Consider the following 11,176-nt stretch of genomic DNA (forward strand, 5'->3'; position numbering starts at 1 on the left):
TAAAGCCAAAATATTCTGCCTACCGAGTTGAAAAATAGGATAAAAACCGGGAAATCAATTACTTGATGAATCCTTAAAAACTACCAACACTGTACTAAATTACCTCGAGATTATAATAGTACATTGTGCTACAAGGAACATAAGGGGGACATTGTTAAAGAGTGTTATAATTCACGACAGCCGTGGGCTGGAGTGAATTATAGACACGAGTTTTTAATATCCTTACATCCTGAGTTACAAACAATGTTCTTCATCACAGAGAAAACACAGAGGGTGTTTTTAAGAAGTTGCCAGGTAAATTAATTATCTGATGTTCCCTGTCAGCCTTATTCAGCCTAGTTGATGCTAAAAAATAAGATTGGAAAAGATATTTTTGCGCTTTGATGTGAAAGAGAGTATTACTGGTGACTCTTAGTGCGTTTTCACATTATCCAATCCGATATCGGATGTCGGACCGATATCCCATACATTACAGGCGCCATCTTGGATTTTTTCTATTGAAATCCTTCCGACATCCGATATCGGATCGGATAATGTGAAAACGGCCTTAGGCCCACTTGCACCAACCACTTAACTCGGGGTTAGTGGGCTGTCAACTGTCAAATTCCATACAAAACGGTGGGTTATCCCTCCATATTCATTGGTGCAAGTGGCCCTTAGTGTACTACACCATAAGGAAATGATCCTTCCTGAAGTTACTGTGTTCAATATGCGTCCAAAATCGGGTCTAAAATAAAGTTGAATATAATCTTACATGTGGTCCATAATATACCAAACCTGCCACGATCAATGTATTTTTTGGTTTAAGTTTATCAGTTGAAAGTTCAGCTTGTAAAAACGAAAAAACTGCCCCTGGTTGTACCTTAGGCACTGGTCCCACCTCGAGCTAGTAGGCTATGAGCTATCGGCTATAAAAACGAACAAAAGATAATCACTCCCGTGCGAATAAAAGAGACACGGCGATTTTGATAGCTCACCGATGGGCGAGTAACTATAAACATCGCCGTGTCTCTTTTATTTGCACGGGAGTGATTATCTTTTGTTCGTTTTTATAGCCGATAGCTCATAGCTTACTAGCTCGCGGTGGGACTAGTGCCATAGGTTTTTGAAATAACGTTCATATTATGTTAGTCAACTGTGCGGGGATTTAAAATGACCTCTATTTTTTGTTAATGCCGTCTGAATATGACTAGCCAACGTCACAATCGCTTCCACTTCATGAGCGTATCATAGCTGTCTCGATCGCCGCGTAGTGTCAATGATTGCCACTTCGGCCGGCTGAGCTTTCTACTGGTACTGTACGCCGAAAAATACAAGCGCCTATTTGTACTTTTGCATTGACATAATGTTTATAAGGCTAGCTACACACTTACCAAATGTACGTGGAAAGTTAAAGTTGGATGTGTATAGTTCGTTTTTGTTTGAAACGTGTAAATTTGGTTGGAATGTGTTTCGTTGGATAACTGGTTCTTCCCGCCGTCACTGGATGTCGCTTAAGACTATGAAGATTGATGTTTAATAGGTAGACTAATTATTTTAACCTTCTAAAAAGCCCAGCCAGTGAAAAAAAAGAACAACTGCCACTGAAATTTTAACTTATATAGTGCAGTGAATAGAGTTTTTTTTTTGTTGAAAATGGAACAAAACAAAACAAATGCAACTCTGTTCTAATTTAATATGATTTGAATTAATCAAACTGAATAAGTACTGCAGGTAGGACCTCGGGCATTAGGAGGATAAAAAATACTTTTACAAAACATTTCTTAACAGAAAATTTACTTTTTTTCTGCAATAAATTAAATACTCTGAGGTAGCCTAAAACATACTCATAAAAAAGGAAAAAAATTACTTTAAAAGAAAAGGAAATAAATTACTTTATAATTGTGGCGTAGGCGAGAGGCTGGCAACCTGTCACTGCAATGTCACAGTTTAGATTTCTTTCAACCCCTTATTTGCCAAGAGTGGCACTGACGGTTTACTGACGATTCGCCAAAAAAACGTTTCCCAAAGTTTCACATCCCAAACTATTATTCCCAAATTATCATTTCCCAAATAAACGTTTGGCAAAACAACTTATCGCAAATTGACATTTAGCAAAACTTTTTTTGGCAAGTATTTGTTTCCCAAAATATTTACTTGGTCAAATTTCATTTTACCAAATATTATTTAGTCAAAGGTATTGTTAAGCAAAATGAAATAATGTGTAGGTCGTACTTTTTTTCCTCTTATCCCTTAACCTTATGTTTTCAAGACAATTATGTTCTATTAATTTTTAATTACTTTAAAAAGCCATTTCCGGTTTGCTCACTGTCAACCTAACACGCTCCTCCTCGCTTCGCTCGTCGTCGCACCTAAACTGCCCTGTCACACACGCGTTTTCTGTTACAATACTAATAAAATTATTACATTATATTTATGCCTTGTAATATTTATTGTCAAACGTGGTTTTGCATGGTGTAATTTGTAGAAACATTTTTTGACAAAAAAATAGTTGACAAAATAATTTTGTCCAGTAATATTAATTTGACAAAAATAAAGTGTCCAACTGAAGCCTTGGGAATAAAACTGAAATTATCATTTGACAATTTTTAATTAAATTTGGCAAAAAAAATCTTTGGTAAATTAAATTAATCCCGTAGAAATGAAAATGCAAATGCCTAAATATTTTCGAAATTTGCGATGTGAAATTTTTACCAAACATGTTTTTGGGATATAAGTTTTGCCATTAAAAACGTTTGCGAAATAAAGTTTTGTCTAAATAAAATTTGACTAAGTAAAATTGTTAGACTTATATTGACCGGGATATAGACCGTGATTACCTTTTGCTTTTGATTGCTGCAGTCAAAAAGAACGATACTCGCAAGTCTGCTATTGCTCAACATCTCATTGAGTCGGGTGCAAATCATTGGATCGAGTTGCATAGTCCTAAGGTAATTTCGACGGAACGCCACTACATACCGAGATTGGTAAGAGAAGCCATTGAGATTCACAAATATAAAAATTTCAATCGTGAGGATGGCTTCAAACTATCTAATGTATGGAATCCAGTGATTTGTTTGTGTAAAAAACCGGTGAAGTCAGAATTGAACAAACGTAGTGACACTGTGAGTATAGTGTGTTTGGACAGACCATCGAGTGTGAACGCGACCAGTGGTAACGCTGAAAGTGAACGCAGCCGACGCGCGCGAAGGAGGGTAGATCGCGCGCTGTCTATACAACTTTAACATCCACCCGCCTTCGTCAGTTTTCCGTGATCATGATGCATGCAACTGCGTCGAAATATCGGGAGCTCGACAAAAATCAAAAAGGTAATCACGGTCTATATCCCGGTCAATATAAGTCTAATGAAAATAACCGTGAATCATTCAAAACTCTTAAGTAAAATTGTGCCAAATGATAATTTGACCAAACAAAATCATTGCGAAACATACCTTTGCCAAACAATACTTTGGGAAATGAAACTATTGCTATATGATTATTGGGAAATGAAACGAAACGTTTTTTGGCGAAACGGCAGGACACCGGCACTGACGCTTTAGTAGTTTCATGTGCTCTGCCTACCCCTTTATGGGATATAGGCGTGATTGTATGTATGTTGTATGTATGTAAATTACTTAACATAGTTCTAATTTTTGAAAAATTGTCTTCATAGTCCTAAGTCCAGTAAAAGTAAGGTATATTCTAAACATGATATTATTTGGTCTCAACAACCCTGTCCCCCTGTAATAAAGTGTATTATCGACTGTGCTAGATGTAAAGGCTTGGTCCGTTCGCCCGTATTGGTGCTGGTTTGAACTCTTTAGGTTTATTTAAATAAAAAAAAGAATTATGGATTCTAGAAGAGGTGTGAATTGTATGAAATAAATCGAGTTTGGTAACCAAACTAGATGGCGCTTAATTTCACCTTAAGTATACCTTGTGGTAGTTATGGTTACTCGATTGTCAAACGATACTAAATTATGAAATAAAAACACGACTTTTTCTACTTTACACCTCTTCTAATTAATAAGTTTTGCTTAATTATATGATGTTTAAATTATTCGTATGGATTTTTAATGCTCATCTCCACTATTAGCTATTATTAATAGCGATTCTGATGAAATGTATGCTTATGATCCGATCAAAGAGATTTTTATACTACATACATAATTTTATGTCCGACCATAGTGAGGTAAATGAATGGTGTTTTTCAATCATATCGACGCACTTTTACTATGGAGGTAATTGCGAAATTGTGGAAATAAAATCTGTGTTCCATAGAAAACTCTTGCAATATAATACTAGACTCGTATCGAATTTAGCACATCAATTTATTGTTTTCTGTAGTATTTGACTTAAGAAATCAATATTTATAGCTTGCGGGGATTAAAAGTGCGTGATGACTGCGTATTTTTAATTAAAGATGTGTGTATGTTTTTTTTTAAATTATGAACTCCGAAAACGGTGTTGGCCATTGGAGTGACGTCACATAATTCAAATCAACTATGGAAATTAGAGAAACTAATCCAATCTCCATAGAAGCAACCTGTATTGTATTGCTGTGACAGTGGCAAATATTTTTTCTAAATAGACTGACGTCATGTCATAGATATTCTATATATTAGTATGGCTGATGTTGTTTTTGCCTGATCACGTAAAAGTAAACTTTAAACTATTTTTTTGCGGGTTTTTAAGTCGTAATAAAATATGGTACTATTTTTTTTTTTTTCGTTTAATGTCTAATTAAACGAGAAAAAAAATAGTACCATATTTTATTACGACTTAAAAACCCGCTATTATAATATAAGACATACTTTGAAAAAGGGTCTAGCAGCCTATTCGTAATATTTTTCATTTAGCATTTTTGGAGTAAGTTCCCATAGTAAATTATTTGACTTTATGACTAACAAAGTTGTCGGAATAAAATCACTCTCTGTATGTATACATTTAGACAAAAATATCGTCTAAATTATCTTTGATCGGATTGTAATTTGGAAAAGTTTGCAAAGTTGGGTTATGCAGACAATAAATTACTCACTGATATAGAAATAAAAATCGCCTTGCAATAGTACCTAGTATCACCATACACGGGAAGTGTATTGAAATAACTTTTGTATTTATTTTGTATGTAGTAAGTGCTAAATGTATTAGGTGTCCGAATGTATTTGAGAATTACTGTCAAACTCTTAGAAATATTATAAAATTTAATTATTTTATACTTTCAATGCAAATTGAGCCGTATTTGTATAAATATAAGTATCAATCGGTCGAGGTTCTTGTGTGTAATGCTCACAGAGTATAAATTATTTAATCGATAGAATAAAAGCTTCACAAAACTACTGAAGGCTTAGGCGGGGTGTACAATAGTTAGAAAACAACGAATTTAATTAAAAATGGACTAATTATGTCTATTATTTTCGACAGAAGTCCTACTTAAACATAGTGTATACAATGCTTTAAGTTTTTTTTGTAAAATCCATAAATGATAACTAGACTTTTGTGTATACCTCGCCTTCGCCTGAAGTATCCACACTGATTAATATAAGGAATGATGTTTTTCAGTCCCTGCCAAATACCGTGTAAAACTTAGATGACTGCTAAGTGAAAGATATTAAAATATTTTAATTCGAATGTATGTACTAATGTCCTCAAACTATGTATTATAGTTACCAAATGTATCCTCTACCAGAAAAATCAAAGTTTTAAATTAATTTACCGCCGCGTTCTACTGACAAAACTATATTGTCAGAGTATAGTTAATATTACAAATCCCATCATTCTGATACAACTAAAAAAGCGGTAGCTATCTTAAAAATATAAACTACATCTTGTACACATTTTACGTGGTTAGTGGACATTTATAACATTGAATAAAGGCTAACAGAACTGGAATTGTCAATGTCACATTATTTTATTACAAAATGAATGTTAGGATATTGCTAGTGTACTTGTATGTATGTATGTTCGCCTGCTTGGGGTGTTTGCAATCGATCGTTGATGCTATTGAAGGCCTTCCCCACAAAATACTCCCATAACGTACTCCAAGATGTGCTTGAGAGTAGTACAAAACTGGATTTAATCAGTATGATAGTTTTGTTATTATTAATTAATCGTTTTTGTTATTATTACTGTATAGAAGCATATTATGTGTTCGGATTTTTGACAAAAGGGCGTATTGAAATAAGAATATATTTGGAATTTGATACTCTAATACTGTGATTTTGTTGGGTGGAATACGTTATTGGTTCAGTATTTTGGGGGGAGGGGATAATAAAACGTAATGCCATTACTGTTTATCTTTAAGGTCGTCCACTCGATGCCAGAGGGCATTTATAGCAATAATGAGCGTCCGGGGAAGGAGCATTAGGGAAACCGAAAGGGATTTTTGTTAATCCATAATTCCTTAAAATTTAATAAAAATAAAAATTGTTTATTTTCAGACAATTACAGTTTATGCTTTAACATGTAAATATACATTTTAGTGAAAATGTATTTCTAAACTCCACAGGTACTGATTAAAAATTGTATTCGGAGTATTTGGACTGAATAAATCAAATTGTAACTCATACTTGGGGTACCGTAATGCTCCTTTCTTGATGGCTTAAGTTATAAGACTACAATTCGCCTTAAGACCGCAGCGACTGCCAATATTTAATAGATATTATTAAATTTGTAACGCCTGCTCTTTTATACGTTATTTATTTATTTCAAAAATATTATATATATTAGTTTTAAAACTTATAAACAATACTTAAAATGCTGAGAGGTATCATTACTGTAAATGTACATAATACAATACGTTTACAAGAATTACAAGTAGATTAGAAAGAGTTCAGACGCAATGATTATATTTTCATACTCATGTCGCGTCAACACTTACGAATCGATACTGTATTAATTAAAATCATGACAGAAGAATAATTGCCATTAGAACGGCCTGTCATTTAAGTGTAAAATGACAATTTAAAAGGTAAATAATTTGTATATGAAAACAAACTATGGCGCCAAGTTTCATTAGTTAATTTACCACAACTTTACTGATTTGATGAAATAATGTGAGTAGGTAAGTAAATGTGTCGTTTCCCAGCAAAAAGTCCCACTTTGTCGCTTGTCATAAGGACTTTGACACGTTGTTCTCATAAATAAAAGCTCAAAGCTCGTCCTTAGTGCGTTTTCACATTATCCGATCCGATCGGCTGTCGGACCGATATCTTCCATCTTGGATTATTACCATTGAAATCCATCCGATATCGGATCGGATAATGTGAAAACGGACTTACTGTAATCGACAAAATGGGATCTTTGACTAGACTTCGACACAATTATTCTTAAATATCCGTGGCTGTGGCCTATTCCAACACAATGACATTGACACTGATAATGCTGTGCCTATTTTTAAGCGTCAATATTTCTTTGTTGAGCAGGCAATGAATGGTGAAGTGTCATTGTGGTGAAGCAAGCCACTGATGTAATCTGATAAGATTTCCTCATAATATGTATAAGTGTAAGCAGGCTTGTAAGTACTTGCGGCTCTGGCGTCTGTTGTGCGGTTTCCTATAACTCTAGCTAGCGTAGGTGGTAAGTTGTTATTCCCGTACGGCACGCACGATGTAATGGATGAAAAGAGCAGAAATATACAGATTTGCAATACGAAGCCTGTTATTATACCTTCATTCCTCTAAACCCCAATATTTATTTATTTATTAGTAAAACATGTTTACATGACAATACAGTAAAACCAATGCGTCACGAAACTTAGATAACAAAACCGGCCAAGAGCGTGTCGGGCCACGCTCAGTGTAGGGTTCCGTAGTTTTCCGTATTTTTCTCAAAAACTACTGAATCTATCAAGTTCAAAACAATTTTCCTAGAAAGTCTTTATAAAGTTCTACTTTTGTGATTTTTTTCATATTTTTTAAACATATGGTTCAAAAGTTAGAGGGGGGGGACGCAGTTTTTTTCCTTTAGGAGCGATTATTTCCAAAAATATTAATATTATCAAAAAATTATCTTAGTAAACCCTTATTCATTTTTAAATACTTATCCAACAATATATCACACGTTGGGGTTGGAATGAAAAAAAATATCAGCCCCCACTTTACATGTAGGGGGGGTACCCTAATAAAACATTTTTTTCCATTTTTTATTTTTGCACTTTGTTGGCGTGATTGACATACATATTGGTACAAAGTTTCAGCTTTCTAGTGCTAACGGTTACTGAGATTATCCGCGGACGGATGGACAGACAGACATGGCGAAACTATAAACCCTAAAAAAGAGAGTAAATAAAAATAAAATTAAACAATTGATTTGGGCGATGACGTCACAGCGTGGCTCCGTTGCGTCGTTTGCCCCGGCCCCGGTGTGGGATTTGGCAGGTTCTATTTCAGAATTGTGTCGCTTAGCTTCAAACTTTTGACGACCGGTCTGGCGACCCTGCCTGCTGAGCCGCGGTCCTGGGTTCGAATCCCAGTAAGGGCATATATTTGTATGATGAACACAGATATATTATATTTGTTCCTGAGTCATGAATATTTTCTATGTACATAAGTATGTAGTTATCTATATAAGTATGTATATCGTCGCCTAGCACCCATAAATACAAGCTTTGCTTAGTTTTGTGGCTAGGTTCATTTATTTATAAACTTGGGTAAAACCATTCTGATATAGATTCAGATTCATTTATTTCATAATACAAATTACAGTATAAATTGCATGTCAATCTACAAGAATTCATATTACGATCGTCAAATACAAGGTTGATTATCTTTAAAATTATTATATTTTTTTCAGTACAGGTGGTGTTTTTTTTACGCACTAGTGCGAGAAGTGGTTCATTATATGGCAGGTCGAAACTTCGGAGGTCCATCTGTACTGAAAAACGTCGTTCGATACACGTGCGAAAAGGGAATTCTTAACTCGTGTCGATTTAAAACACTCCCTTCGGTCGTGTTTTAATTTATCGCCACTCGTTTCGAACTTCCTCTTTTTCGCACTTGTATCTAAATGTACCATTATATATTCAACCTTAAAGCAGAATGGATTTACTCATGTTTGAAACTAGGCGACACACTTGCAATAAAGAGGCACTCAGAAGGGTTAGTCATAGAAATCACTGTAGTATTGCCAAGCCAGAAAAAAAATGTATGTGATTTGACAGTGACAGTGGGCGGTTATAGTGGCGCCACCTGGTAATATAAAATATCAGTTTGAAACCGGTAGATCAGTCTTTCACAAAATTGAAAGTAATTAGCCAGCAATTAGCAGGAAGGAGCATTTTTGTTAATCTCAAAAGGCGTCTCCTATTTATCATCATCACGCTTTATTTACCAACCACTTTTGAGACAAGCCGAAAAAATATTTGATTATTTACCGTAATTTTTAACAGTAAATTATTTTAGTTCGTTGTTGGACGCTTAAATATGTGTCATGTGTGAACATTTGGTGTTTGTGTCGTGCCGCTTTAATGCTACGAAAGGAGTTGGGGCTTGCTGTGTGTGTGGTGTGTAGGTATGTGTAAGAATTTTTATTTTATTATTAATCTTTATCCTTGATACCAGGCAGGCAAGCATGGACGCGCGATAAATGATAAAACATGATGTTGTTGGTGTTGTTGCCTGATGTTTTATCATTCATCGCGCGTCCATGCTTGCCTGCCTGATGTACCTACAAAATATATTACCCTAACAGGATGCAAAAATGCAAAAATATCTAACTATTCTGCTAGTCTTAGAACAAATTAAATTATTCTCATTTGAAAATATTTTAATTTGTATTTTTAAGGAGTAACACTACTATTAATACTATAAACATTAAATAAATGTCATATACAAAGAAAAAGTGACCAAGGCCTCCAAGTGTTCCGAGCTGGAATCGAACCAGCGTACTCCGTTAACCGGACGGATGCCTGTAAAACCACTCGGCCATCTGATCACGAAAGCAAGGGTCGAAATTTCCAAGTATATGACACAATTACCGAAGGCTTGGCGCCCCCCCGCCATCTCTGAGGTAGAACCGAAACTAGTTCGACCTCCTAACTGAATCAACACATGTGATTACGAGCTAGCGAAGAGAGATGGCGCTGCCGTGCAAATCTTAGAACAAATTAAATTATTCTCATTTGAAAATATTTTAATTTGTATTTTTAAGTAGTAACACTACTATTAATACTATAAACATTAAATAAATGTCATATACAAAGAAAAAGTGACCAAGGCCTCCAAGTGTTCCGAGCTGGAATCGAACCAGCGTACTCCGTTAACCGGACGGATGCCTGTAAAACCACTCGGCCATCGGATCACGAAGGCAAGGGTCGAAATTTCCAAGTAATCACATGTGTTGATTCAGTTAGGAGGTCGAACTAGTTTCGGTTCTACCTCAGAGATGGCGGGGGGGCGTCAAGCCTTCGGTAATTGTGTCATATACTTGGAAATTTCGACCCTTGCTTTCGTGATCCGATGGCCGAGTGGTTTTACAGGCATCCGTCCGGTTAACGGAGTACGCTGGTTCGATTCCAGCTCGGAACACTTGGAGGCCTTGGTCACTTTTTCTTTGTATATGACATTTATTTAATGTTTATTCTGCTAGTTCCAAAAAATATTCATCTTCATAAAATGTATCTTTAATTTTATTTATTTTTTTAATTCATTGTCTCATAGGTGTTCCTGACCCTAATCCGAGACCTCTCGCGACAAAAGGCGGGGATCGAAGAAGAGCCTCAACAGCCGAAAACTAGAAGAAACTGCGCTTGCCATAAACAGTGCTGTGTCATCTGCTGAGACCGACGAAACAAAAAGTTACGGCAAATCGGGTCATACATATGGACAACCAATTTAAATCGTAGACCAGTCTTGAACCGTGTCTAATTGACAGCGTGCTTTGTTTGCTATAGCCGTCACTTTCAAGTTTATTGTGAAAAGGTTCTACAGTCTGGCAAAAAAAAGTAGAAATGGAACTTTTTAGGGTTCCGTAGTCAACTAGGAACCCTTATAGTTTCGCCATGTCTGTCTGTCCGTCCGTCCGTCCGTCCGTCCGTCCGCGGATAATCTCAGTAACCGTAAGCACTAGAAATCTGAAATTTGATACCAATATGTATATCAATCACGCCAACAAAGTGCAAAAATAAAAAATGGAAAAAGATGTTTTATTAGGGTACCCCCCCTACATGTAAAGTGGGGGCTGATATTTTTTTCATTTC

The 11,176-nt window shown here is 35.5% G+C and overlaps 1 protein-coding gene across 2 annotated transcripts in view; it reads left to right on the forward strand.

The window, feature by feature from the left end:
* LOC125230693 (ras-related protein Ral-a) overlaps window positions 1–10,989 on the forward strand; it is a 45,642-nt gene extending 34,653 nt beyond the window's left edge. For both annotated transcript variants that reach the window (XM_048135951.1, XM_048135949.1), the window contains exon 6: window positions 10,638–10,989. In XM_048135951.1, the coding sequence (XP_047991908.1) occupies window positions 10,638–10,757 (120 nt within the window). In that variant the 3' untranslated portion in view covers window positions 10,758–10,989. The remainder of the gene's footprint in view (window positions 1–10,637) is intronic.
* Window positions 10,990–11,176: the final 187 nt, after the last annotated feature.

This window comes from Leguminivora glycinivorella, chromosome 10 (genome assembly GCF_023078275.1).
Source record: "Leguminivora glycinivorella isolate SPB_JAAS2020 chromosome 10, LegGlyc_1.1, whole genome shotgun sequence".
Taxonomy (NCBI): domain Eukaryota; kingdom Metazoa; phylum Arthropoda; class Insecta; order Lepidoptera; family Tortricidae; genus Leguminivora; species Leguminivora glycinivorella.